This window comes from Prunus mume, linkage group LG7 (genome assembly GCF_029339155.1).
Source record: "Prunus mume cultivar Tortuosa linkage group LG7, ASM2933915v1, whole genome shotgun sequence".
In the NCBI taxonomy this organism is placed as follows: Eukaryota; Viridiplantae; Streptophyta; class Magnoliopsida; order Rosales; family Rosaceae; genus Prunus; species Prunus mume.
In genome coordinates this window covers 12,590,240-12,618,078 of record NC_142704.1, presented here as the reverse complement: position 1 = coordinate 12,618,078, position 27,839 = coordinate 12,590,240, and the positions used below count along the sequence as shown (strand labels likewise).

At 36.2% G+C, this 27,839-nt stretch overlaps 5 protein-coding genes across 16 annotated transcripts; 2 read left to right on the top strand and 3 right to left on the bottom strand.

Moving 5' to 3' along the window:
- Positions 1-7,513: 7,513 nt before the first annotated feature.
- LOC103343209 (uncharacterized) lies at positions 7,514-11,296 on the bottom strand. Of its 8 annotated transcripts, XM_089042067.1 has the most exons (8): positions 10,803-11,296; positions 10,664-10,709; positions 9,490-10,346; positions 9,269-9,400; positions 8,989-9,189; positions 8,735-8,860; positions 8,583-8,645; positions 7,514-8,450 (listed from the first exon to the last, which is right to left on the bottom strand). In XM_089042067.1, exons 3-8 carry the CDS (start codon positions 10,342-10,344, stop codon positions 7,965-7,967), a joined length of 1,863 nt encoding a protein of 620 aa, XP_088898193.1. In that variant the 5' UTR covers positions 10,345-10,346; positions 10,664-10,709; positions 10,803-11,296; the 3' UTR covers positions 7,514-7,964. The 8 variants fall into 8 exon arrangements, 7 of the variants coding, with proteins under 7 accessions (XP_088898193.1, XP_088898194.1, XP_088898197.1 ...); XR_016122356.1 differs by having other exon boundaries at positions 7,514-7,736; positions 7,914-8,450; positions 9,490-11,255; XM_089042068.1 differs by having other exon boundaries at positions 9,490-10,709.
- A 102-nt stretch (positions 11,297-11,398) lies between these two features.
- LOC103343206 (octanoyltransferase LIP2p, chloroplastic-like) lies at positions 11,399-16,759 on the bottom strand. Of its 3 annotated transcripts, XM_089042075.1 has the most exons (6): positions 16,392-16,759; positions 15,074-15,141; positions 12,628-13,083; positions 12,285-12,549; positions 11,995-12,145; positions 11,399-11,782 (listed from the first exon to the last, which is right to left on the bottom strand). In XM_089042075.1, exons 3-6 carry the CDS (start codon positions 12,795-12,797, stop codon positions 11,427-11,429), a joined length of 942 nt encoding a protein of 313 aa, XP_088898201.1. In that variant the 5' UTR covers positions 12,798-13,083; positions 15,074-15,141; positions 16,392-16,759; the 3' UTR covers positions 11,399-11,426. The 3 variants fall into 3 exon arrangements, with proteins under 3 accessions (XP_088898201.1, XP_008245095.2, XP_088898200.1); XM_008246873.3 differs by lacking the exon at positions 15,074-15,141; XM_089042074.1 differs by lacking the exons at positions 15,074-15,141; positions 16,392-16,759 and adding an exon at positions 14,069-14,384.
- Positions 16,760-16,834: 75 nt separating this feature from the next.
- LOC148915514 (uncharacterized) lies at positions 16,835-19,449 on the top strand. 3 transcript variants are annotated; one of them, XM_089042080.1, is made up of 3 exons: positions 16,835-17,813; positions 18,181-18,211; positions 18,944-19,449. In XM_089042080.1, the coding sequence occupies exons 1-3, from the start codon at positions 17,335-17,337 to the stop codon at positions 19,259-19,261; spliced, it is 828 nt and encodes a 275-aa protein (XP_088898206.1). In that variant the 5' UTR covers positions 16,835-17,334; the 3' UTR covers positions 19,262-19,449. The 3 variants fall into 3 exon arrangements, with proteins under 3 accessions (XP_088898206.1, XP_088898205.1, XP_088898204.1); XM_089042079.1 differs by having other exon boundaries at positions 18,181-18,241; XM_089042078.1 differs by having other exon boundaries at positions 18,181-18,247.
- A 1,021-nt stretch (positions 19,450-20,470) lies between these two features.
- LOC148915513 (protein FAR1-RELATED SEQUENCE 5-like) lies at positions 20,471-21,836 on the bottom strand. Its single transcript, XM_089041932.1, has 2 exons — positions 21,016-21,836; positions 20,471-20,822 (listed from the first exon to the last, which is right to left on the bottom strand). Exons 1-2 carry the CDS (start codon positions 21,834-21,836, stop codon positions 20,471-20,473), a joined length of 1,173 nt encoding a protein of 390 aa, XP_088898058.1.
- A 3,247-nt stretch (positions 21,837-25,083) lies between these two features.
- Positions 25,084-27,670, top strand: LOC148915512 (uncharacterized). Its single transcript, XM_089042081.1, has 2 exons — positions 25,084-25,959; positions 26,366-27,670. The coding sequence occupies exons 1-2, from the start codon at positions 25,511-25,513 to the stop codon at positions 26,457-26,459; spliced, it is 543 nt and encodes a 180-aa protein (XP_088898207.1). The 5' UTR covers positions 25,084-25,510; the 3' UTR covers positions 26,460-27,670.
- Positions 27,671-27,839: the final 169 nt, after the last annotated feature.

Sequence of the window (27,839 nt, the reverse complement as noted above, 5' to 3'; positions counted from 1 at the left end):
CAAACAAATTTTAGGGTATAATTTCCCTAATCAAAGCAAACAAATCAAAACCCTAAATTTTGATTTGCAAACTTATGCTCCCATGGACATAAAACCTCCTCCTTGGATGTGAAGCAGTCCAAGATGTCTGCACTTTTGCAGTCTTCCTATAGTAGCAGACCATTGAAGCCAACATCCTTGCATTGCTCTCCTCAACGTGTGCATTCCACCTCTGCAAACCATGCCGTCCCTCAGGTAAGTTCCTCCTCATTTTCACTGATTAGGTTTTCAAAATACAGTATATCCCTTTTATTCAAGGGTTTAGGGTTCGACAATCGCGAGCATCTAGATTTGGTGGAGTTGAATGCGAAATGACTAAAGAATCCTCATAAAGCAAGCACGTGACAGAAGTTGACGAAAAACTGAATGGAAAGTGTCAAATTTTGTTGTCAGGGATACATTGGCGAAATAAAAAAAATTAATATTCTTAATTTTCTAAAAACAAAGGATAGAGGGTCGATTGAAAGTTAGGGACAAGTTCAGGGGGCATTTCACTAGTTTATCCTAAAATTAATCTCATGTGAATAGTAATTGCTCTTGGGTTGCCATGGCAATGGGTGTCAAAGTGAAAAAAATATTTCTAGGGCCACAATATTCACGTGAATAGTAACCCGGCTTTACTTACCCTTATCTTTTACCATGACAAATAGGTGAAAAACTCTTATAAATTGTAGCGGTGTAAATAATGAATAGTGAAGAACATCATACTACTATAGTTTATTCAGGATGGCTACTTCTCATGTTAATATTTTAATTTTGTACATTGATTCTTGTATGAGACTTACATCACTTCCATTGGAGCAAAGAATGGCATAGGGCGGCCGTCCGAAATCACTCACATCCACACAACTGATAACCAATTTAAAACTGAATGCCAGGTTTCTGTTTCTTGGTGAATCGAAGTCAAATGCCAAGTTGGGAGAATCGGGAACCTGCATGCATATATAAACAAATCATAAGAAAGAGTTAGTTGGTTAATATCAATCAGCCTTTTGACATCATCCCAAGGCAAGAGGGGCTTTTAATGCCCCAAAATTGAGTTCTGATCTATCTATCCGTTTGTGATATCAGTCAAGAACATTAAAACATGGACCTGCATGCGTAACGGTCAGTTAGTTGCACATAAATGATATGTGACACTGCAAATTAAAGTCTTAGACGATAGGGGAAGACCACTGGCCAGGTGTCCGTTGTATCCATCCATGATCCATACAGTAGCACAAATGTCCACAAACATGTGAGCTAAGGAAAGAAGAATTGGAAGAGAAAAGTCAAGGTGATGCCAACTTTGGACATTAACGAAGGGAAAAGTAGAAGAATGACCACGATATCCACTCCATGCATCCAAAAAGTTTGCAATGTTGAAACACAGAGAGAGGGGGAGAAAACTCATGCCTGCATATCTACTTCATGCATCCACGTGTCCCGAGCAAACTCATGCCACATGTACTACTTTTTGTTTTTATATATTTTGCTTTTTTGTTATTACATTGCCATTGGTGAGATCCAGATTCATTTGTGGTATTACTTTAGGCCTCTTTGGTGACATTTTTCCTTTTGGTATTTAGTTTTTATTTTTAGAGATTAATACAGAGAAGAAAGGGAGGGATGGAAAATGATGCATGAAGGGTGAATGGAGGAGGAAGAGATGAATTACATGAAATGAAAATTGAAAATTAAAAGACGTATCGAATTTTAGTTGTTTTTCATGTTCAAGTTTTTGTTTTATTCATTATTCTTCATCTTTTACTCATCTCTCTCACCACCTCTTAGATCTCTTTTTGTCTCCATTTATTTTCTCTGTATCTCTACTAAAAACATAAAAACTAAAACTCAATCATGAAAAGGGTACCAAACAGATACTCAATAGAAAATAGAGCAATTTACTTATGAGTATCTCGTATTATTTGTTACATCGAGCTCAAACGATCATCTTATGCATCTCAATCCATTTCTATTAAAGAGATTATATAGAAGATGATCAATTGAGATGGTACAAAATAGTTTTATTATTTTCTTCTCAATACAAAAACAAATCTTTTTCATTTTCACCCAGAAGGGACATTTAAAAGAATTAGGGCTTTGGTTTTGTTCTAAAACGAAAATAATCATCAGTAGATAATTATACGATTAAATAATAAATAAACTTAAGGCTAATTTTATAAGAAGCATTTCTGCTCATAAACACTCTTTGTTAGAAACAACAGGCTGGTACATAGCACAAAAGTTTTTACCTAATCCAAGGCAAAACAATATAGGAAGCGAAAAAGTAAGCTAGACTTATTAATCAAGAGACAATGAGATGAGATCATGATAGTGACCTTCTAAGGAAGATGAATCAAACCTAGGCAGCTGTAAACTAAATATTGTGGTTATATCAGATGAAAAGAAAAAAAGATCATATCTTGTGTTCGTTCTATTTATTTAACTCTCATATTTTTTTTTATGGTAAAGCATAGATTCCATAATTTCTTGGCAGCATATATAGTTTTAATTTTCTGACCTAGTCATGGAGTAGCACTATACTTAACCTATTTGATAAAATCCATACCTGTGGTATACCACATCATCACTTTCAAATCTTAAAGTTTTAAAATAAACTTAAGTTGGAAGAGGGAAGTCAATTTTGGATCATCTGAATTGGATTTTTTGGCTATTTTTCTTGTTCTTGAGAGTGCCTGGTTCCAGCTATCATTCTTATTATTTTCTATATGAGAGAGAGTGAGAGAGAGAGCCCACTAGGTCGACTAATGTGACACTTGAAGTGGACATTCACCTTTGATAATTGATAGTGTATATAGCTCCACTCCAAGTCCGAAATAAAAATAAAAAAATTTGTTGGATTTTACTCTTGAGGACGAGACACTACCATATTATTATATATATACATGCACGATATATATACTTTGTACAAATTGGGAATGTGTATAATGACAAGATTCTCCTCTCTCTCTCTCTCTCTCTCTCTCTCTCTCTCCCTTGAAAGAAGAGTTTGCGATCCACCACATACCAAAAAGGTCTCAAATCTTTTTGAAGAGATTGACATCAGCTTTCCTTTTTAGGTTTTTTAGGTTTTAGATATAAAAAAATTTTCACTTTTAAAAAGCCAAAGCTTTTTCAAAAAAGACAAAAAAACCACTCAACTTTCAAATCAAAGACATACAAATGTATTGGATTCCTTAAGAAATCTAAAAATAAATAAGGGCATTTTTGTCCATTTTTGCTTCTTTTAAAATTTTTCTCTCTCCTTTTGCTTTTTCCAAAATGTTCCTTCCTTTTTCTGTCAAACTAAATCACTCCCTAATCAATCTCTTGCTAACTAGCAGCCCTAGCAACCATACATATGCGCAAGTGAACCCCACAACCCCTCAACCAAAATTGCACAACCCATCAACTATCATCATATCCTTTTACTTTCGTGTCACCTAAAAAAAAATCAACAAAAAGACTATAACCAGATCAGATTGCGATCTTCAGCTTCCGAAAAAGTTATATCGTATCAATTCCCACCGCTATTATCATTTACTAGAATGTGCATATTGACCAGATGCCAAACTAGTTATAAGTGTTCGTAAGCAATTTGACTAGAATTAATCATTTTGTGCTATCATTCTCCCTCTTATTATTGGATGTGTATGGCCGTTGATTGAGAAAAACTTTCTTATCATTGATTGTATACAATTATATTATATCTTAAGATTTTTTCTTGTTGATAATTAATTTTAAAGATCCGAGCGTCACCCCACTCAAAACCAACGTCTCAAATTTTTTTACTGTTGTCATACAAGATTTGACAGACTTAGCTCAACAAGTTTACAACTTAAAAGAAAGCAGCTTTTAACAATCACGCACTCATTGTGTTCCCAACCTGGAGTGGGGTCATTACCCCTGCTTCAAGTTGATCTTGAACACTCTGATCATTGAACCTTGCTTGTTAATTGAACCTAGGAAAGAGCAGGGAGACCACAAGTTAAAAAATCATATTGATTTTTTGACTGATTTTTTATCTTGTGCTTTCTATATATGTAACTTGAATGTGAAACTTTCATGTATCCTAGAGAACATGTACAATATTTCTATATATATCAAGACAAGGAAGATGTTGCAGATTTAAGAACCAAACCCATGATCTATCATTAATGCATGTCAACGCATGACGTGTCTCAAAGATGAACGTCTGTACGTATATGTATGTATGTATGTTTGTATGTCAAAAGTCGTAAGTCTGTGGGCCCAAATCAAAACCAGACGACTCCTAGTTTGTGAGAAAACCACCTAGAAGGGCAGCCCCAGTTTGCTGCAATTTGCATGGACTTTAAATAACTTGTTTTTGTTTTGGATTCAGATAAGTTCAACTTTTTGAGGGGTGGGATGGGGTCATCGGTCATCCACTATATAGTATCATAACCCCCCCTTGCTCAAAACAAGTCAATTTTGCTGTATTATTATTATGCATTCCTGGATTCAAACTTAATTAATGATTATGATGTATCTCTCCTGTTTGTTGCATATTTGTTTATTCTTGAATGAGACAGAAGGGTATGGGATGAGATAGGATGAGAGACAAAAACAGTACCACTTGTTCCTCCCCCATGCATGTTTCATTTGGTATTTTGCACCTTTAGGGGTGGAAACCACTCCTAAATAATAACAACCTTCTCATGATGTTTTCAAATACAAACTATAAATTATATGGCTAATTACACAAAATCACTCAAATTTTAGGGTCCATTTTTAATTTGTGCCCGATTATTTGAAGATCCTACGAACTCCTATACTTTAACTCACGATCGAAAATCTACTTATGTGGGATATGAGTTTGGGTACATAATTTAGGGGTTTTATGAATGTGAGCTCATATGTAAGTTTTTCTTGAGTTTATGTATGAGTTGGTGAATCTTTACCCAACATTTCAAATTTTAGGGTCATCTATATTTCATGACTTTTCTCAAAGATCATCACTTGAAAAAATATTTATAAAAACCATATATAAAATTATTAGGTGATCTAAAGGGTGAAAATGAATACAATCTAGAAGATAAAAATAAAATTGTTAATGAATGTGCGATTTGGCTGATTTTTCACATGGATAATACTTGAAGGAAATTGTGATCATTGGAAGATAATTGTGCATAGTCCCCTTTGCACGAAATCTCATAAACAATTCTTTGTCATTTTATTTTTTATTTATTTATTTATAAAGTGATAATCTAAATTATGTTAAATTAAGTGAAAGGCATTTGAATATGGGGTAAACGCATTGCTCTACCCAACTGACCTAACTCATTTATACAATTTTTGAAATGTTTACGACTTCGATTTTAAGATTTTAGCTTTAGGTTTTGAGTTGTTGCCCTAAATCCTATTCTACACCCTAGACCTAGAGTAATTTTCCAGACCAAAAAAAGCACCCTAGAGAAAAGAGTACATGTACATAATCTAGAAAGTAAAAGGAAATCGATGTTCGAACAGCTGGAGACTCCGCCAAGCCGATTTCAGTCTAGGAAACTTTTGTACAAATATTCATATTATAATAATATAAATTCACATAATCGCTTTCTGTAGAAGTCGTTCTCTGCTTTACAGATAAGGTGCGGCTAGCTGTTTTCAAAGTGTTCTTTGTCACAATTCAATTAAACTAAGTATTAAAATTCATTAATCAGAATGGTAAACAGAGTAAAAGCATCAACTGTCAACTCTAATAATTTATTCTTAAATATTTATATAATTAAATCAAACTAATTTATATATATAAACATGTTTTGACCTATGATCTTTAATTGGCGTGCGGACCCATGCATGCCACTGTAGACACGTGGTTGCATTTTATTCGAAGTACACATGCACGTACGTAATATGTACATGCGTAGAATAAAACATTAAACTAAACAAATTTTTTGCATAAACCCATGATGGATTGTACAAAAATACAAGTGGCATTAATTCAAGGAAGCTTGGACAAAGCCAGTTGTAATTTTGGAGTTTTGATCGATTCTCCTATTAAAAAATTATATCTTGCAATAATTTATCATCTTGACATTCTATATATTTATAAGTAATTTACTTAACAATTATTAATTATGGACTAACCAGTTTATTTAATTATTTGGTAGCCGCAGTTGACTTAATAATAAAATGGACACGTGGGTCAGGCTTGGCCAGGGGTATAGACCACAACTTGTAAAATGTAAGCTTATATTCTAACATTTTAGTTAATTTATTGAGCTTCCAGTGATGTTTGCTTGTGATTTACAAAGTTGTTATAATTAAATTAAAAAAATATATTAATGGCATCAACGAGAGTCTAGTTCAATGAAGAAATGGTTTTCATTTGTAGGTTAGTAGTCCTAAGTTCGAATTCAAATTACGCTTTAATAATACGTATGAAAAAATACCCCTTCCCTTCCTAACATATGCTGACAAAAAATAGCCCAGAAGAAGGGTCCAACATGGATTCAAATACTACATATTATAAAAAATTATGTGGAAAATTTGGAATGTGAGCCTAGGATCGAGTGCACAATATTGGATCCCAGTAAATTGTCTTGAGTCTAAAAAATAGTATGCTAAATTAAGTTTAAAAAATTCAATGTCAAATTTTAATAAAAATGGTGGAAGTATAGTTTATGCTAGCATATGATTAAGCAACTAAGGACATGCACTTCCTGTATTTAGTAAAGACTTCGACTTTAGATATATAATATATACACACACAAACAATACAGAAAAGAGAGTAAGAGATCACTTGAATTTTGACTTTAATACTGTCAACTGATAAATATGTATCAAATGTTTTGACAGAATTGAATATCTATTGCTAGATCTCCAAGACTAAAATTTTCAAAACTCTTCAAGTTTTTTTTTTTCTCTTTACAATTTATAACAGTTGAACTTGGGTCTAACTTAGTCTTAACTCATTTTCGAACCTTTATTCTAATCTAATCCTAACTCAACCCCCGCTTTTTGTGACCAAAGTGACAAAAACTGGAGGTTCTGTTTGAAAAAAAATAAAAAAAATAAAGGTGTGATCCAAGTAATTTACTTCCGTTTATTAGACATTGTAATACTTTTGATTCCAATACAAATTCAGGCATATATATATAAGCAAGCACATTATCAAACTTCAACATATTCTTTTAATGACATTGGTTTAGTAAGCCTGTCACATTAGTTCTATTCACTATCAACCACTTGAAACTTAGGCCCCGTTTGTTTGACCGGAATAATATAGTTGGAATAGGAATGCACTTCATTTCCTCACTCTCTTGGAGTTATTTTCCTTTCTAATTTTAATACAGCCAATTAATGAAAGGGCATTTGCAGTGATTTTACATTCCAAGTAGTTCCATGGCATAGAAATACCACCCTCTGTATTTCCATTCCGGCTCTTAAGTGGAATTGACTCCGGTCAACTTAGGTAAATTCCTTAGTTATGTTTCATTCCAAATCATTCCAAAACTAGACAAACATCATATATGGATGGAATGGGACAAAATTGCTATTCTTGATCTAAAACTTTGAACTCCAAAGGATAGGATTGTTGGGTTCCATTAAAATCACCACATGCATTTTGATGTGTTACAGGGTTGGTCTTCCCCTCAACTTGAAGTAACTCTTTATAGGCATCTATTAGATATTGATGTATCCTATATCAACCCTTGTACAATGACTCTCTTTTTCCATTCCAAAATGCACTCCTGCAGTAGCAGTGTTGTCACATTACATGGTCAGTGTAATAACAGTTTTGTCATAGTATGATCAATGTAATAACAGTAATATTTTATATGTACCAATGTGCGAATTAGTGTACCATGTTGTTTCAGTTTATTAGTGTGCCTTGTTGTTTCAGTTTGAACATAATAAACATTTCTTACCCATCAAGTGAAAATCTCCAGTATGCTTCCAGTCTTTGCTTGCAGATGGCATCAAGAATGTTGTAAACCCCATAGTGCCAAAGATGCAATATCAAAGTCATTTTGTTTCATGGTCTCAATGCATAACATTTTCTCTCTTTCAAGCAGTTCATAGTTATTCTGCAGGTGCCTCCTCTTCAATTTCTCTTCCTCTAGTTGTGCTTGTAGCTTTTTGTTTTGTTCTTCTTGTTGTTCAAGCTTCTTCTTTAGTTTCTTTGTTCTTTTCTGTGCAGCTTCCTTTTCACTACAGATTTTTTCAATAAATGCATTTTTTTCCATGCAGGATTGAATTGCAACCTGCATCTTATACTTGAGATCATCTGCTTTGTCTATCCAATAATCAACTGCTTCTTTGAGCTCATGGATGCGTTCATAGGTAGGCTTCATTTCATCCTTGTAGTACTCTGGTATTGACCCCACCATCTCTGCAAAAATGTTTTGATACATTTTTTCTTGGCTGTCGGGTTGGGATTCAAGTTTTTGATGATGCTTCCCTAGCTGGACATTAACAGTGGTGTCAATTGTGGTCATCAATATTGTTTTAAAAGGAAAAAAAAATATATAGTTTTTTTATTTTCTTTCATAAAATAAGGGGAAAGTAGTTTGAATTTGTTTTTTGAGTTTTTATACCACTTGTTCATTCTGGTCAGTTGCAATGTCTTCATCCATGTTGTGTTCATTCATTTTTTCCTGCTGAAATAAGAAAGAAAGAATTATTGAATTAAGGTTGTTGTACTTGGATATTTGAATGTTTTATCTTGTCTAATTGCTGAAAAGTATACCTTTTGCGCATGGATTTGAGATACTGTTTCCTCTGCATCTTTTTTCGCAGTTTCACCACTGGTAAACAGTTGTTGCTGAGCAATATCATTTTCCCCTTTGCAAGTATTCTGTTTTTTACCCTTGCACTGTACAAGCATTAACAATAGAATCAAGTTAGTCAATAAGATACCTTATTCAGATTAGTAGTAATCCAGCTATAAAACTCAAATCTATGTATCAAATCTAAATATTTGTGGAGTCTAGGTTAGCGTACCCAATCATACGAAGTTAATTTGGATTCTTGATCGTGAGCCGCTTGTTTATACCTTTTATGCAGTTGTTTAAGCAATTGGTCTTGATTCTCTTCATTATCTTCGTCATCTCCACCATCATTATGCTCGATATCACTCTCTTTGTCTTCATTGTCGTCTTCATTTTCAGCAATGGTTATCTGTTTTTGTAATGGAGTCAGTAGCTACGATTGTGAATTAGTAGTGCCATAGTATATAAATATATATATATATATATATATATATATATTGGATGATGAGTACCTTAATGTGCTCATTTTTCAAATGAGTTAGCTTCACGTTCATCTCTGGAAGGCTCCATCTCACAGCTGCCGGAGTCATGTCTTCTCTTCCAACAATAGGACTTATCAAATTACCTCTTTGACACAACCAATACTACAAACATGGTTTTCAATGTGACATGTTAATACATAAGAAGAGAAAGCGATCATAGTATTAAGAACCAATGAGATGTAGTTTCTTACCAGTATTAGAACAAGGCATCCACTGACACTTGGCTGTTTTTTCTTGTCTTTCTTGTTCTTGATTGCTTGGTCCAAACCAAAGTGCATGTAGTCCAGCACTCCCTTTGCCCAATTATATTGCTTCATATCTTTCACGGTATTTATTGTTGTCACATATGTCCAAGCTAGTGTACATCCTGAGTTGCAGAATAAGTTGCTGATGAATAACTCTAGAATTATGAACCTTGTGACATCCATTGGCCCTTGAGGTGTCTCATCCTCCATTGCTTTGTCCAGAAACCTATCAATTTCAGTCTTGGTGATCTTTTCGACTTCCATGAAGTATTTGTTCACAAAATCCAGTTTCGGTCTAGTTGATGTTGTTGTGTTTGGAAGCTGCTTGCCATGGTTCGGCAACCCAAAGATGTCAGCCACATCTTGGCTTGTAATTGCGTACTCATTGCCAGCTCCAAAGTTGAATTTTTTGGTCTCAGGGTTGTAGGTATTGATTAGTCTAAGAATGTCATAGTTAGACTTTTTGCAGTTTGTGTTTGTTAGGTAGCCCTCTCTGTAAGCACTGATTAGGTTCCAAAATGGTGTCTTGGCTAGGTGTCTGAGGGCCTGTTTGTTTGCATTAAGTCTGTCTTTTATGTTGCTCAATGTGGTCTGAAAAGTGAGCATATTGCTTTTGATTTGAACATAGTTTGGATCGTCTAGTCTTTTTGATCTTGGCTTTGGTGTTTTGGATTTTGCTTTTGTGTTGGTTGTTTTCTTAGGTTTTATGCTGGCTTTGTTTGTGGTTTTGGTTGGTGATGATGCGGCTGTTTTTGTTTCCTTGGGCCTTTTTGCGGTTGTCAAAGGTTCTTTGTCTGACATATCTGTAATTCAATGACACACATTATTTTAAATAAACAAAGTTCTCTGCTATTGCAGTGCAACAGAAGTGCAATCTCATCCCAAAGCCTAATAAGCAAAATAGGCACATCTCATGTCATCATCTAATCTAACAGAGCAGTCTCGCAGTCTCAAACTCTCAGTCTGAGAGTGGCTTCGAGGCCTTGGAGGGAAGAAACTAACTAACTAACCAGAGAGAAGAGAGCTTCCTCCTCACTCTGGTTTTAGGCCTTTGAGCTTCAGATAATATAGTCATACTGATAAATAAATAAAAATATAAAAATATAGAAAGTGGACATACCTTGAATCCTGAGGCTGTGGTGAATCTTTCTTGCAGATTCGGGTTTCTTTTACAAAACCCAAGTGTTATTGCATGTTAATAACTTGAATGGAAAAGAAACTTCAGAAAATAAGTAAATGGGTTTGAGTTCTGCTTTTACCTTTGTTTTCGAACAAGATTGTAATCTTTTTTCAAGAAATGTTGTTTGTTTTTGTGATGCTTTTGCAGTTTCCTTTCGATTTTTTGGTGTTTATGTATGTAGGTTTTCGGGTGGTTATGGAGGATATCGATGGTTAAAGAGGTGAGAGACAGAGTCTGGCAGGGTGCCTTGGGTAGCGTGTTTTTATTTATTTTGGGTTTGTTTTTTTGTAAAAGTGGGCTGGGCTTTTTAGAGTCTTTGTTTGGATTTTTCTTCGTGAAAATTGGGTTTGGCTCTATGAATTCAGTGGCAGTGTTGTAATGTATAGGTGTTTTGAGTGTTCTTTTGTTTTTGAGAATGGGAATCGATGACTGCATCCTTGATGCACTTGCTAATACATCTGAGAATTCTTAATTGTATAGTTATAAATCGCCCCAGAACAAAGGATTATCCCAAGTTTCCATATAGGATTTAGGGGCCTGAATCTCAAGCTCCCTTTATAATACTTAGGTTATTATTAGCGCGTTTTTGGACCTCGTAGACTAGGCTTATTTAATGAATAAGCCCAACATATTTTTCTAATCCATGGGCTAATATGTGTTTCACATCAACAATGATTCAGAGATGTAAGGCTCAAGCCCTCAATTAATTAGTTTCCTCTTCCAAATGGTTTACAGGTTTCCTTTCTAATAGCTCCAACCTTGAGGTGGTTTCATGATTGATTCTAACCTGGAAAACTTCTGAAAACTCTTTGATCAAAGATTTACAAGTAATATCAAGTAGCTGGCCATCATCAGGATCAGGTAGACGTGCTCTTTCGCAGTCGGCAGATGACTGAAATTCCTTCAGCAAGCCTTTAACACTTCCAACCTGATAGTCTCGTAAACCACAGGGCACTATTGAACAAAAAGGGGTTAAGTCAGTGGTGACATTCAACGCTAAGCCATGATACGTTATCCACTGTGATACTCGTATTCCAATGGCTGCCAGTTTCTGGTTTCCTGAAGAAAAGTTTGATACAAACATCAAAGGAAAATCCCAGTTTTATTTCCTCTACCAATATTCTTTTATCTTTATAAGACAACAGAATTAGGGAAATAAGAAATCACTGCTTTTAATGGAAGGTACGAGAGCAACCAAATGGCATGGCTATGAAAATATGCTAAGCTATTATTTTCAAAGGCGAATATCATCTTTCATATAGGAAGCATACCATGCCAAACACCAGTGAGGCCCTCAAACCGTGATGCCTTGATACAAAATGTCTCTGAAAGAGCACGGATGATCACCTCCTCAAGTGACCTGAGGTACCAATGAAGATCCATCTTGTGATTTCGGAGATTCATAATGGGGTACATAACTATCTACAGTGCAACACACACACAAGTTAGAGAAATTGAGCCTCCAAACAATTAAGTAATATGTTCAAATTGTGATTCATTCTTCACCACCAAGGACAAACATAAAAAGTTCAAATGATGAATTCATCCATTGACATAGTACCTGACCAGGACCATGATACGTAACCTCACCGCCACGTTCGGTTCGATAAATGTCGAAAGGTGAGTCCTTGACGTCAAAATTAAGGAACTGCTCTGAACTAGCAGTCCCCAAGGTATACACAGGATGATGCTGAAGAACAAACAGCGAGTCCGAGCAATCCTCATTCCTCTGAATCAAAGTTTTTTTCTCGTTAACTATGCTCTTCTGCCAAGCCCACGCCTGACCATATGGAACCTGCTGCTCGTACAGATTGAAGCACTCACACCTGCACAATTCTAAGTTGATCCTGTAACGTTGCACGGGACAATATGTGCATGTAAAAATACTTGACTAGGAAACTTACTCGTTTCTTGGCTCGAAGGTTAAAGAGGTCGACTGCGGAATTTTAACATTTGAGACTCTATTTGATCTTGATAAGATCCGCTGGGAGATAGATCGAGGAGGTTTATGTTGATGCTTGCAGATTGGGTATGTTGGGATTGAGGCGACACAATGAGTTGCCGTGAGAGTCATATTTTATGATCCTTGTAATTTGGTGATAGCCCTTACTTCATGTTTGGTGAGCTGGCCTAGACTGGCATGGATTCGGCTTCGAGTATTGGACTGGGCTGGCTTGGACTGGCCTGGGTTTGAGTCTTCTCAGTTGTTTGGTACAGCACTGAGCTGGCCTGGACTTAAATCTTTTACCTTTTTATTAATGTTTAGTATATTTTATCACCAGCTTCAATGACTCAATGAGAAGATCAGCTCTTGATTTGCTTGCCTTTCAAATGACAGGTCTCACACCAGGAAGCTTAGGCTTCCATAAAGAAAGATATGTACATCAATGGAAAGTAACAAAAAAAAACCCAGAGATTATTCATTCATATGTTGCTGTATTGCATCCAAGAACACAAATTTTTCAAAAGTAATAAAAATAAAGAAACATGAATGTTTAAAATGGTGATCATGATTCATGACAACAAATTAACTTAAAGAGTGAAAGGTTCAATACCATTAACATATTGGGTAAAATTTTATCAGGTAACTCAGATGAAGCATGGACATTCACATTATTAAGGCTAGATAATAGAAATTAGCAATTATCTGACTGAACTCAATGGAGCTACTAGCACATTCCCAACAATCAGATGCATTCCTTCCCAAAATTAAATCTATACAGCACTGGTTTACTACAAGCCATTAAAAACAGTTTAATTGGTACACAGAAGGTGATATTGTCAAACACACTTGATGCACATTATATGAGCAAAAGACCCAATTGCACAAGACTTGGAAAGAGCCTCAAATGCACAAGACCAAGACTCAGCCTCAGCCTATACAATCATACTCTCCCAGAAGACACAAATGCCCAAAACCATGAAATTTCCCCAAAACCGTTCAACCTTCCAATGCATACCCAATAGAGAAAAAACTACCCAAAACAGAAACTACAACTTAACCCAATATTTTTGCCAATTATATTGACAAATTCCAAGTCAAAAAGGAAGAAAATTTCAGATCAGAGGAGGAAAAAGAACAGAGAACTGAAGAAGGCGATAATAAGAAAACACAGTTGTCTTGTGCTGTTTTTGAATTGTGAGAACTTAGTAGAATCAAACATGGAATTCTCAAAACTTAAATCAAACAGGCCCACAACAACCAACGAGTTAGATTCAGAAAAAAGTTTTAGAAAGTAAACTGAGAAGCAGCCAAATCAACGGGAGTTCAAATGTTAGAATTAAACATGGAAATCGAGAAAAAGCAAATTCGAATGGATAAGAAAATGGAGAAAAAGAAGCTACCTTGCAACAATGGCTAAAATCACAGCAGACACGGAGGGGCGTTGAAACCATGGTGGAGAAAGCAAATAAGACAGAGATTCAGACAAGAGAAGCTCGCTCAAACTAGAGACGAAAGCAAAGGAGGCTGAGGGAGAGAAAAGCCCACGTCGATGCCAGCCCACCAAACAGGCCTCAAGGGATTGAGAATGGGAGTAGGAAAGGCAATGAAATGGAATTAAACAAAGAATAGAATCGAGTACATAGTTTGGTTGGGAATTAGGATGGAATGGAATTAGTTCCATTGTTTGCTTTTGCATTTGTAATGGGATGTAATAAACTGCAAAATAAAAGTAAATAGGAAGAAGTACAAAACAAAATCATACAATTATAAAAAGAATTGAAAGAGTTTAAAAACAAGGAAAAATCAATAAGTTATAAGCAAGTAATTGTGGATGTGGATCATAGTTTAAAAATAAAAAAAGTAAATCCTATCAAATATGCTTGTTAAGTTAAGAGGGACGGATCCTTGGCCCACTACTAGCAGCATAGATATTGTCTCCAACTTAACCACCTGCTTAGCAGGCAGGTTTTATACTGAAGGCCTCGATGTTATTAGGAATCATTTATTATATGAGACTTTTTATTTTGTTAAGTTTCCGATGTGAGACTTGTGTATTCTTCAACAGCTTGTACAATTTATTACTGACTCCAACTTCCAACAAAGATGAAGAAACAATGTATGGGAAATTAAATAATGGCATAATATTCAACAAATTAAACGAGGTCAAATTTATAGCATAAACCACCAAACAGTATTTGAGCTTCCACTGCCTAGTCTTTTTGAGAATATTTAAGTTTCCACAACTGTTAAATTTTTGTTTTCTTCTAGAAACAGTTCCTGGGAAATATCTTCTGTTATGTACATTGTACTTCAAATAAATTGTCATCTAGAACTAATTTGCAAGAAAAACAAGAATCTAGTGAGGTTGAACCAACTACAATATAACCAAGAAACATAATACATACTCAATTGTAGGGACGGAGCCAGGATTTGAAAATACAATGGGCTGAATCTCTAAGCTTTTCTTTTTACCCTGAATGAAAAGATTTGTGTTTGTTTTTGTGGGCGGGGGATTGATATTTTCCAGATTTACAGAACATATTGAAAGCATACAAATGAACCAAATTCAGAGGATTCTAAGCAAATGGAAGCACTTAAAACTTGCAAGACACAAAATGAAATGAAAAAACAAAAAGAGAGAGAAGTAAAGCAAATCTTAGTGTCTCTGATTGAGCTACTCAGTAATAAACATGCCAAAGGAACATCATCTCAATTTAAATTCAAGTTCAAGACTCTCTTGTGCATTTCTAGATCGTTTTGTTTATCCTTTTAATTGTTGAAAATTTGCCAATTTGTTGCCTGTTTCTATGTACTTCTTGCTTTCAAATTAGGTTGCCATAGTACATGTAACGGTGAATCACAATCTTCTAATAGTTGTTTCTACCCAATTAGTGTTTTTATTCAGTTATTTTTAGGTGAGATACAGCCGCTTTAGAACATCAATTTTTTCTCACTAACCACCAATTCGTGTTTGTAAAGCAGCTCTAATTATCCCATAAGCTAAAATCTTAATTGCATAAATTCCATGTCCATAGAGGCATAAATTCCAATAAACCGCAATGAAAACTTGAGGAGCTGATGGACAAAATAATAATAATAATACTAATCAAACAACACCTTAAATTATACCCCAAAATAAAACCGGAGAAATAAAATGTTGATTTAAAAAATCTGCAACTAAAAGAAGATTAGACAATTACCCTCCTATGTTTTTGTGGGGTCAGTGAAGCTCTGAGGCTTATAAGAAGCATAATTGAAATTAGAAAATGAGAAGAACTAGGAGAGTGAACGGCACACGGGACAGAGAAGGTTGGCAGAGCTGAAAGGCTATAGGCTCTAGGCTATAGGCCACCCAGTCTTGTGATTTCCGTCCCAGACAGACAAGTCAGTGAACACTCAACAGGGAGATGAACCAAGAAAAACAAACCCTCCTATGTTTGCACATCAAAAGTAAATGCAAAATAGAAACTTAAACAAGCACACAAGTGAGCAATGGAGACACGAGAGAGCCTGAGACTGGTTTCTAAACCAACAAATATTAAGACGATAAATTTGGGTGCTTGAAAATTGATGGGGAGACTCAGAAAATGGAAGAATCAAATCAAATCAATAGACCCAGGACATAAAATGCAACCAAATCATTGCAATGTAAGAGTATCTATTCAATACCAAAACAAAGACCATATGCTGGAATAAACACAGAAACAAAATACATTTATTCACCTTTTCCGTTTGGAGTGATCGATGGTGGAGGATGTTGGGAATCGGGGAATCGGAGAATGGGAATGATGAGAGAGAGTTGGTCTCGATTTGTGCTCGCTCTGCGATTCTGCGAATGGGTTGGCGAAGAGAGCTGGAGGTCGTGGACTGTGGAGGCGTCGGCCGAGAGAAAGAGAGACCAAGCGAGCGACTGAGAGACGGGGGGAAATACGTATTTATCCTTGCTGGGGCAATTACTGTTTGTGAAAATTCCAAACACACTAACACGCACGTCGCTTTCAAAGAAAGTGATTTTCCCATAAATAATCAATGCCAAAATGGCACGAAAAGCCGGTCAGCCATGGCTGCACGGCACCACATATTGAACCAGTTCGTCAAAACACTCTCTTCTTCTGCTATTGTGTCTCTCTAAACTGGGCTCCACAAAGATGAATTGCAGCTCTCAGAATTTTAATATGGGACTACAAGCTTTGCTTTCTTCAAGTCTCCACCTTTACCTTCGCCATACGTTCTTTGATTCTTTTCCTTCAAGTCTCCACCTTTACTTTGCGGTATTTGACAGCTCATCGTTGTATTAATATTAATTACAAGTAGGTAGCTGGTGCGGGTTTGTGTTCCTAAGGCCTGGAACTTGTAGCTGCAGTCTCCACAAGTCAAGCTAATATTTCCGGCTTTTACACTTCCAACATTAATTGTTAACAGAGGATCCGTCTCAGAAAGTTCCTTTCTTTTTCTATATAAATTCCTTTCTCCACAAGGCTAACGTTCAGTAACCAAACAGAGGTATTTATGTCTCAAAGAAAAGCACTTGCTTATTAGCTATGGAAATTGAGAGAGCAACAACTGGATTACTGGTTTGCAAATACTCGTCGTGGAGATCAGTCTTCTTCTGAGCCATCTTTAGCACCTAGTAGTAATCTTTACAAACCCTCCTTGAGTTTCAGGGATGAGGGCTACTTCAGAATCAGCAGAGTGGATATTTTTAGCCACTAGCCTTGGCCTAGAGATCTTGTCAGCTGCTTGTGATCAGGCTTCCTCCCCAAGAACACCCCACTATGCCCTATCTGGGATGCTGTTATCTATTGCAGCTCTGCTCATTTCCATCTGGGAGCTAATTTACAGAGGTAAAAAGGAAAGAGTTGTGTTGAGGAGATGGGGAATGCTCTGGTGGTTTTATCATACACCACCTCCTCCACATACGCCTTTTGGTACTCTTCCTGACATTTATGGACTAGTTGCTGGCATCTCACAGTGCATTTGCTCTATAGTTCAGTATGTTTACTGCCTTCGACATGCTAATAGTCCTTTCAAAGCATCCCTTTTGCCTGCCATATTTCTTATGTGTTTAGGTGGTTCAAAACTATGTAATAACCGACTGAACGCGAATACCACTGATAACAAGAACTCGTGGGAAAATTCTTCAAGGTAAGCACGAATTAAACTGCTTATCGGCTGCTTAATTAATTTGCATAATCTTTTTGCAGCTTTTTAGTCTTATTTATTTAGTTTTGAAAGGAGACGAGATGGAAATTTTAAGAAATAATTCAGGGGAATTTTAATGGATGGGAATCATATCACATGAGAATTCTACTTTATTTCAATCAGCACAAAATGTAAAGACTAAAGTGTGAGGGGATGGAGAGAGAGAGAGTGGCTAATTAAGCTAGCTCTCTATCTCTAAAAAACAAGAGAGTCATAAAAGATTGCTTTCTTTTCTCTGTTTGCTTTTTCATCTATATGCATGGCTTCCATCCACTAATAGAAAATATTCTCTCAATCTGTTGGTTTGTAGCACGGAAGAAACTTCGTGGCATGCAATCAAGGTAGATCTACCATTTCTTTATGATCAGGAGGTAGAGGTACCAATTTAATTATGATTTAAAGTAAATTATTTCCAAAACATACATATATATATATATATATGCACATATATAACCTTGAAAGATTAATTCAAAAGTTGTCATTTGTATATATATCATTTGGGAATACACTGAACAAAATAAAGGAAATTATATTTCCATCTTTCTCTGGATAGTAAAGTGAAATTTATCCTTTTATTTATTTATCGTATTTGTATGTATTTCATATATATATATATATATATATCTCTCTCTCTCTTTTGTTTCGGGAGGACATGATGTATCCAAAAGGCTTAAGTTATGAAGTCCCATATGAAGATGATGAAGTCCCATATGTATCACAGAATGTCAATTTGGAGCTCACTTTGGGAGGCCACATTGGGATTGAATACAATAAAGAAAAATTAGGTATTAGACATAATGACTAATTAGGATTTGAGACATAATATTTTTTGTTTGGTTTTAATATCTATGAATGAAATTTTGTTTTGAATTAGGCTAAAGAGGAGGCCCATATATGAAATTTTTTATATATATATATATATATATAAAATCATTGACTGTTAATATATATATTGTGTAACTGACAAAATACACAAAAATAAGATTGGTGATGTGGTTTGTGAACAAGGCTTTCCTCCTTTGAGGGTCAAGGTTTAAGTCTTTTCATGCACACTAAATTTCTTACCTTTTTAGGTTGAAGGCAACATAGAGCAGCATCAGCTGCAAGAGCAGCGGAGGCAACCGCAGGAGCAGCAGCAGCTGCTGGAGATGTGGCTGCAGGAGCAGCATGAGCAGTATGAGCAGTATGAGCAGCAAAAGCAGCGGCGGCGGCGAGAGCTGCAGCAACTGCAGGAGCAGCAGGAGCGGCTGCAGGAGCTGCAACGGCGGCTGGAGCTGGAGCAGGAGCAGGAGCAGCAGAAGTTCCTGCAACATCGGCGAGTAGCAGAGCAGGAGCAGGGGCAGGAGCAGCATAAGTTCCTGCGACATCGGCAAGTAGTGAAGGCGGATTGAAGGAGGTGGACATGCCTCCAAGAAAAGCGAACTCAAACTTGTGTAGATTTTGTCTCTTACTAACTTACTATATTTCTAAAAATATAATGCTATGAATGCTATAAAAACTACTATTGGATGACAATTGGATGAATGAAATGTTATAGGATCTTCTCTATTTATAGGCAACAAGACCTCTGTTTAGAAAAGATGTGACTGAAAAATATCAACAAATGTGTCTTTTCATGTTGCAACCATAAGCTAAGAAGTGCAATGTTTCATTTATTATGAAACAATGCAACTTAAGCCAAGAAGTGTAATGTTTCAATTTCTATGAAATAATGCAACTTTTCATATATGAAACAATGCAACTCAAGCCAAGATGCAATGTTTTAATTTCTATGAAATGATACAACTTTTCATATATGAAACAATGCAACTTATCACATAAATTATTATTATTTTACAAACAAAATAAATAATACTTTATTTTTCCTCGGTTAAGAACATGACTATTCCCAATAGATACATACCAATTCATAAAAGTCATGTACTTAAAATCACAAGTCCCACAATTTAATTTTCATTCAATTATTAAAAAATTAAATATAAATATTATAATTTTCTAACAGCATGACTTCGAAGTAGTGGCATCTACTTCCTATTATTAATTGAATCTATTAATTACTTTTAATTCATTATTATATTATGTCTATGAATGGAATAAATTGAAATAAAAAATTCAACTTAGTTTCTTACTGAATAATGTGAGTTGTACAAGTTCTTCTGTCATGTCATGTTTGTCCACACCCATGGCGATGACATTTACTCCTATTCATTGCTTTCTCTTTTGCTCTCTTCAATCTTTTACCACAGCCCTTCGCCCTTACTTGAAGCGGGTCATTCAAATGTGGTGAAAGATAACTACTAGTTGCATTTTCATTATTGCCTCCACATATATTGTTACTACGACACACCACAAAATTTATCTTTTCTCGCATACCTTCAAAACTTTCTAGTAGAACTTTACTTGCCTCTTGAGATACCAAGGCACCATCAATAAGTTCAAAAGCAAGTTTAGACAATCTTGTTTGCCTCATTAATAATGAATTATCACCACTTTCAGTAGTAATTTGCCTTCCACCCTCTTCCACAACTATATCAAATTTTGGGCACTTGTCCACCTCTTTAATATATATTTATTTGACAAATACCCAATTTGTCTCATTTTCATGTATGCCAACACATGCCTGCATAAGATCCTTCAAATTCAAATTTCATACATATACATGAAGCATAGTTTGCAACTTTCTCAACCATGACTTCTCGCACCTTCAACTTGAAGCTACCATCTTTTTTCCTCTCCATTACCTTATAAAAGCATAAATTGTCATCCTCTCTTGCAAGTTGAAGTACACATGCCAAACATTTCCACAACTCTTTTTGAAACTTGTAGAAAATTTTACAAGTATAAATGACAGCCATTTGCTTCTCCATTATCAATGGAGATTTCAACATAGGCTGCTCATTGACATCAACATAATCAATAATTATCTCTTCATGACGTTGCTGGGCAAGCGCTCTATTAAACCGTAGTATGAAATCCATTAAAGAATTTCTTTTTTGAAATATAGAGCTTGAAAAATGTATGAACACCCTCTACTCGTTGGCTACTTGACATTCTTATTGAAAAAGAATATCTTTCACATATGTTGGCACCCATCTTGAACGTATTCTATAGATTGAAGATAGCCACTCATCATCATTTGGTTTACCTTGTGGACCACATCCATCCACTTTGACTCAAATTCTTCCTTCGTGTATGATTCCCACAACCAAAAAGAATAGTTTGACCATGGTTATTAACCCCTACCAATGGGGCAAATACCATACCATATCGATTAGTATTGTAAGTGGTATCAAATACAACCACATCACCATAAAACTTATAAGCTCCTCTAGATATTGGATCAGCCCAAAAACAATGTTTAAGCCTATCATCATCGTTAGCCTCTATCATGAAAAAGAATGATTCATTTTTTGCTTGCTCACCAATAAAATGCTCACTCAACATTTGTGCATCATGCCCCTTCATCTTTCTCTGCAATTGTCTTTTGTAGTTATATAAATCTTTCTTTGTATATCCAATGTTTTGCATCCCTCCTGCTTGCACTTCAAGAAGACTAAATTGTTGATGTGTTGGGATATTAACATCACCAAATTGTTGATTTGTTCCTTCTTTTACCTTCAAAAACGCAATCTTAGCCTTACACCCACTTCGTACTACACCTCGCCGCCTTTCACTTCCATTAGAAACTTCTTTGGAATATACTCCCTCTTTGTAGCACACATATTCTTTTCTCAAGATCTCATCAGAAGTTTTACTCCTTTGCTGACAATAACTTCGAACACTGAATCCCGCTTGTTTTGCATAGTTGTTATAGAAGTTATAGGCATCCTCAAGTGATTCAAACTCTTGACCAATTTTTGGTACATGCTGATCTTCTACTTGAGGATTGAAAAATAAATCTGAATTATTTTCATTAGTATCTTCCATAAATTCATATGTCCCGAGTCCTTCTTGTGGGCTTCCCATCTCTAAAGTTTCATCTATTAAAGCAAAAAATAACAAAAATATTGGTCAATGGGACATTGGTAAACAATAGCAAAGAATAATGTAGCAATGCTTAAACCAAAAGCCAAACTCATAAGTGCATATGAAACCTGAATTAGATAAACTTTCAACCAGAAAATGAAATAGAATAACTTAGCCAAAACCATACAAAAAACAAAGACCAATTAGTAGCCAAATCCATATAACCCATACATCAGTGCTTTCTGTTTTTCCAATTCCAACCTTCGTGATTTCCAACGAAACCCAAATCTTATTAGTAAACAATCCCATGCCATAAGAAAATCAGAAAACTTTGTATAAGCAAAATGGAAAATACCCATATATCATTAAGCAAAATAAATAAATAAATAAATAAATAAAAATATTCTAACCTGGAGGAGCATCTATGATATTGCCAGGGATGAGAGCACACTGAAGAGAAGGTGTTGAAAAGAAGAAATAAAAATATTATAACCCATAGGAGCAGCCGTGATATTGGCAGGGATGAAAGCACAGAGAAGAGAAGGTGTTGTGGTGGAAGAAGGAAACAGAGGTTAGTAGATTGGAGGTGTAAGCGCGGGAAATTTTGGCTATTGCCAAAAGACTGAAAAGCTCTGATAGAAATAGATGTTCTCAATGAAGTTTTAAATCTACAACGTACAAGGAATCTAATGGTCACAAATAGAAGTCCGCATCCACTCCGCACACTTGGACTTTGCAATAGAGAAAGTCATAGTATACAATATTATAATGTAAATATCATGGCAGGAATAGATTTATTCTCTCTTTAGCGGGCACATGGGTAAAGCTGAGTCCAGCTCCCCTCATAATAGTTTTAAAATGATACATATTCCAACTGTGGGGAGCCATATATATCTTGGATTTTATAACTGGCTTGGTGCGGTTCATGTTATTGACTCAGAGTATTTGTAGACCCAAACATGGTTTGCCAAATTATCACATGATGGATTTTATTAGATAATTTGATAACATCATAACATGGCAATGAGATACGATATTTTATTGTGAAATAACAAAAGTTGGAAAAAAGAGATTCTTATCTCTTTCGTTAGTCTGCGTCTCAGGAAGACGATGGGGGCGCACACAGCCCGTGTCCTTGCCGCCAGTGTATGAACCTGGCAGCGGCATGCGTCTTATGAGCCGATGTGGACTGCGAGAGCGTTGGAGCCCATGGAGTGACGCCCTCACTTCAAAATGGTGACAACAGCGAAGTGGTGCATGTATACATAGTGGCAAGTTCTCTGGCGTGCCAAAGTTTAAGCGGTGATGGAGGTACCTCGCTGACTTTACTGGCTCAAGTGACTTCGCCATGGAGATGTGGTAACGAAAGATGCAAGTCAACGAGCTCGGATGGCAGCCACCAGGAGTTTTTCAGGAGCAACTCTCCATAGCTCCATCCCTAGTGTGGCACGACCACTCCCCAGAGCCGATCTAATTTTCGCCTGCTGTTCTTAATTTTCAGAGGAGAGACACATAGGTGTCTTGAGCACACTTCGCCAAGGGGCTGGGCCAATGAATATAGCTCAGTATGATAAAGGAAAACGAGACCTTTTGTCTACTTTTCCTGTAGACGGCGCCAACTATTAACAGGTGATTTAGCACGGGCCCTAGAGGATATATGGAACAATCACACACATTATACAGATTTGGAGCGTGGTTCACCCATGAATCGGGCTACATCCACTGTAGAGCTTGGCATTTATATTTCACTACGAAGGACTATTACAATATACATGGAGAAGCCTGTAGGAGGTCTCTCATAAGCCCCTGTCAATGGGAGTTGGGCCTCTTACATTATACAGGAAGAAGAGGGGAGCCATGCGTGCCCCTTGTTTAATGGGCAGCTTGGGTTGGTCACCTGAGGCACAGGAAAGAGGCCAATCTTGGTACTTGCGGCATGTGGGTGACCAACTTAAGTGGTCCACTTGCTTAGGCATGTTAGGCCAGCTAGAAGGAGGCTTTAAGTGCATGGGTTTCTTGCCTTGTCAGATGATAGGGACTATGATACTTAACCCGCGTGGGAGGCCAGTATATTGGAGAAAGCACGCGAGGCCAATGATGGTATCAACAGAATTAATGCATGTTATAAAAGCAAAAGACCCAATTGCACAAGACTTGGAAAGAGCCTCGAATGCACAAGACAGCCTCAGCCTATACAATCAAACTCTCCCAGAATGCCCAATTGTCCAAAGCCATGAAATTTCCTCAAAACCATTTAACCTTCCAGTGCATACCCAATAAGAGAAGAAACAACCCAAAACAGAAACTTCAACGAAACCCAATATTTGTGACTAATTATATTGACAAATTCCACGTAAAAAAGGAAGAAAACTTCAGATCAGAGGATAAAAAAGAAGAACAGAGAACTGAAGAAAGCGAGAATAAGAAAACGCAGTCGTCTTGTGCGGTTTTTGAATTGTGAAAACTTAATAGAATCAAATATGGAAACCCCAAAAGTGAAATCAAACATGGAAATCGAGAAAAATCAAATTCGAATGGATAAGAAAATGGAGAAAAAGAAGCTACCTTGCAACAAGAGAGAGATTCAAGACGAAAGCGAAGGAGGCTGAGGGAGAGAAAAGCCCACCAAACAGGCCTTAAGGGATTGAGAATGGGAGTAGGAAAGGCAATGAAATGGAATTAAACAAAGAATAGAATCCAGCACATAGTTTGGTTGGGAATTAGGATGGAATGGAATTAGTTCCACTGTTTGCTTTTGCATTTGTAATCGGATGTAATAAACTGTAAAATAAAAGTAAATAGGAAAAAGCAGTTCTCTTTTAGAATATTTAAGTTTCCACAACTGTTAAATTTTTGTTTTCTTCTAAAAACAGTTTCTGGAAAATATATTCTGTTATGTAGATTGTACTTTAAAAAAATTGTCATCTAGAACTAATTTGCAAGATAGATGGACGCGTTCGCGGCTTCCGTTTGGCCCGGCGTCTTTCGCGAGTGGAAAGCGTAGTTTGAGTCAACAGTTCTCATATGAACATGGGGCGGGTCCCATATGGGGTTGCTGCTTGAAGGGGCCCACTCCAAGCGTTTGTTTGTTAGTTTGTTATACTAAATCGTTTGTTTCTTAGTCTTAGTTAACTCTCTATAACTTCTCTTATGCAGCTGTATTTGACAGCTCACCGTTGCATTTTATTTTAATATAAAGCTTGTACAAACCGTGTGGAAGATATCATTATAAAGTACATGAATATAAAAAAAATTGAGAGAGTGAAGACAACATATTGAAGTTCATAGCACCACACTGCGATTTTCCAAGAAACTCTCTCCTTTCCATTATTGCCTTTACTAGAACCTCTTCTGCAATAATCCCATAACACTATAGCAGCTTCTTCTCATTGTTTTGAGTTCAGGTGGGATGGAAATCAGATAATTGAAGAAAGAAAGCATAGGATCCATCTTGGAAAGTTCCTTTCTTTTTCTATGTAAATTCCTCCGTTTTCTCAGTAACCAGACAGAGGTATTTATGTCTCAAAGAAAAGCACTTGCTTATTAGCTGTGGAAATTGAGAGAGCAACAACTGGTTTCCTGGTTTGCAAATACTCGTCGTGGAGATCAGTCTTCTTCTGACCCATCTTTAACACCTAGTAGTAATCTTTACAGACCCTCCTTGAGTTCCAGGGATGACGGCTACTTCAAAATCAGCAGAGTGGATATTTTTAGCCACTAACCTTGGCCTAGAGATCTTGTCAGCTGCTTGTGATCAGGCTTCCTCCCCAAGAAGACCCCACTATGCACTATTTGGGATGCTGTTGGCTATTGCAGCTCTGCTCATTTCCATTGGGGAGCTAATTTACAGAGGTAAAAAGGAAAGAGTTGTGTTCAGGAGCCGGGGAATGCTCATGTGGTTTTATCATCCACCAATTCCTCCATATACGCCTTTTGGTACTCTTCCTGACATTTATGGACTCGTTGCTGGCATGTCACAGTGCATTTGCTCTATAGTTCAGTATGTTTACTGCCTTCGGCATGCTGATAGTCCTTTCAAAGCATCCCTTTTGCCTGCCATATTTCTTATCTGTTTAGTTGGTTCAAGACTAAGTAATAACCGTATGAACGCCAATACTTCAAGGTAAACACGAATTACACTGCTCATCTGCTGCTTAATTAATTTGCATATTAAATCGTTTTGCAGCTTTTTAGTATGAGATAAGACAAAAGGAAAGCTTCTTCTTATTTATTTATTTATTTATTTATTTATTTTTGGAAGGAGACAAGATGGAAATTTTAAGAAATAATTAAGGGAGATTTTATTGGATATCATATCACATGGGAATTCTACTTTATTTCTTTAAGCACAAAATGTAAAGACTAAAGTGCGAGTGGACAGACAAAGAGTCACTAATTAAGGTAGCTCTCTATCTTTAAGAAACAAGAGAGTCGTAAAAGATTGCTTTCTTTTCTCTGCTTGCTTTTTCATATGTATGTGGCTTCCATTCCACTGATAGAAAATATTCTCTCAATCTGTTGGTTTGTAGCATGGAAGAAACTTCGTTGCATCCAATCCCAGAGCATTATGCACCTGCAAATATACCATTTCTCGATAATCAGGAGGTAAAAGTACTAATTTAATTACGATTTAAAGTAAATTATTTCCAAAACATTCATACATACATATATATATATATATAAACACATATATAATCTTGAAATATTAATTTAAAAGTTGTCATTTGTATATATATCATGGGAATAACTGAACAAAATAAAGGAAATTATGCTTCCATCTTTCTTTGGATAGTAAAGTGAAATTTACCCTTTTATTTATTCATCGTATTTGTATGCATATCATACATATATATATATATGTGTGTGTGTGTGTGTGTGTGTGTGTGTTTGTCTGTGTGTATGTGTACATATCTTTTGTTTCGGGAGGACATGATGTATCCAAAAGGCTTAAGTTATGAAGTCCCATATGAAGCCCTACGTGATGAAGATGATGAAGTCTCATATGTATCACATAATGTCAATTTGGAGCTCACTTTGGGAAGGCCACATTTGAATTGAATACAATAAAGAAAATTTAGGTATTAGACATAACAACTAATTAAGATTTGAGATAGAGTATATACTGTTTGGATTTTAATATCTAGGAATGAAATTTTGTTTTGAATTAGGCCGAAGAGGAGGCCCATATGTGAAATAATTTCTTTAAATAAAAAAAACCGTTGACTGTTAATATAAATATTGTGTAACTGACAAATTACCACGAAGAGAAGGTTGGTGAAGTCGTTTGTGAACGAGGTTTTCCTCCTTTGAGGGTCAAGGTTTGAGGCTCTTCATGCACACTAAATTTCTTATGCAGCGGACGGGAGCGAGAGCGGGAACAGCAGCAGCGGGAGCGGGGGATGGAGCTGGACCAGCTACCAGAGCTGCTGCTGTGGGAGCAGATACCAGAGCACCGAGCTGCAGCCGAAGCAGCTGCAGCTATCGAAGGCGCCCTAAGGCTCCAGCGGCTTTCGCGGGTAGTGACGGCGGATTGATGGAGGTGAACATGTGGCGTGTGGCATGACTTCGAAGTAGTTACATTGTGTGTAATTTTGATATTTTTCAATGGGTAATGATTTCCCCACTCCTATTTTATCCACTTACACTCCTTTTTTAGTTATAAAAAAGGAGTGTAAGTGGATAAAATAGAAGAAATAGGAGTGGGGAAATCACCACTCTTTTCAATTACATTAATTTTATGTACTAGAATCTACTTGACTTTCACTCCTCAAAAGGAAAACTCAAATTTTTCCATAATTAAAAAACAAAATAGATTTCCTAGTTAAAACATCAAATTTGTGTAAATATTGTCAGAGATAAGAACTACATTTGTCACATAGTGGCATGTAACGAAGAAATTGACGTGGAATGTAACAAATTTAATATTTCCAGAAGGGTTAAAAAATGGAAACTTTTAAAAGATTGAGACAAAGCTAAAATAGAATAATTTATGGGTTTTATGAT

What these genes read in the sequence shown, in the direction of transcription:
- LOC103343209 (XM_089042068.1), bottom strand. Translation starts at nt 10,344, where the DNA reads ATGTCAGACAAAGAACCTTTGACAACCGCAAAAAGGCCCAAGGAAACA. An exon ending in TGAAAAATGAGCACATTAAG is followed by an intron (nt 9,190 to 9,268) that starts GTACTCATCATC and finishes TCACAATCGTAG; the next exon opens with CTACTGACTCCATTACAAAA. An exon ending in AATTAACTTCGTATGATTGG is followed by an intron (nt 8,861 to 8,988) that starts GTACGCTAACCT and finishes ATGCTTGTACAG; the next exon opens with TGCAAGGGTAAAAAACAGAA.
- LOC148915513 (XM_089041932.1), bottom strand. Translation starts at nt 21,836, where the DNA reads ATGGGAAGCCCACAAGAAGGACTCGGGACATATGAATTTATGGAAGAT. An exon ending in GGATGGATGTGGTCCACAAG is followed by an intron (nt 20,823 to 21,015) that starts GTAAACCAAATG and finishes ACGGTTTAATAG; the next exon opens with AGCGCTTGCCCAGCAACGTC.
- LOC148915514 (XM_089042078.1), top strand. Translation starts at nt 17,335, where the DNA reads ATGAGGGCTACTTCAGAATCAGCAGAGTGGATATTTTTAGCCACTAGC. An exon ending in TCGTGGGAAAATTCTTCAAG is followed by an intron (nt 17,814 to 18,180) that starts GTAAGCACGAAT and finishes GTTGGTTTGTAG; the next exon opens with CACGGAAGAAACTTCGTGGC. An exon ending in TTTATGATCAGGAGGTAGAG is followed by an intron (nt 18,248 to 18,943) that starts GTACCAATTTAA and finishes TTACCTTTTTAG; the next exon opens with GTTGAAGGCAACATAGAGCA.
- LOC103343206 (XM_089042075.1), bottom strand. Translation starts at nt 12,797, where the DNA reads ATGACTCTCACGGCAACTCATTGTGTCGCCTCAATCCCAACATACCCA. An exon ending in CGTATCATGGTCCTGGTCAG is followed by an intron (nt 12,146 to 12,284) that starts GTACTATGTCAA and finishes GTTGCACTGTAG; the next exon opens with ATAGTTATGTACCCCATTAT. An exon ending in CCTCACTGGTGTTTGGCATG is followed by an intron (nt 11,783 to 11,994) that starts GTATGCTTCCTA and finishes ACTTTTCTTCAG; the next exon opens with GAAACCAGAAACTGGCAGCC.
- LOC148915512 (XM_089042081.1), top strand. Translation starts at nt 25,511, where the DNA reads ATGACGGCTACTTCAAAATCAGCAGAGTGGATATTTTTAGCCACTAAC. An exon ending in ATGAACGCCAATACTTCAAG is followed by an intron (nt 25,960 to 26,365) that starts GTAAACACGAAT and finishes GTTGGTTTGTAG; the next exon opens with CATGGAAGAAACTTCGTTGC.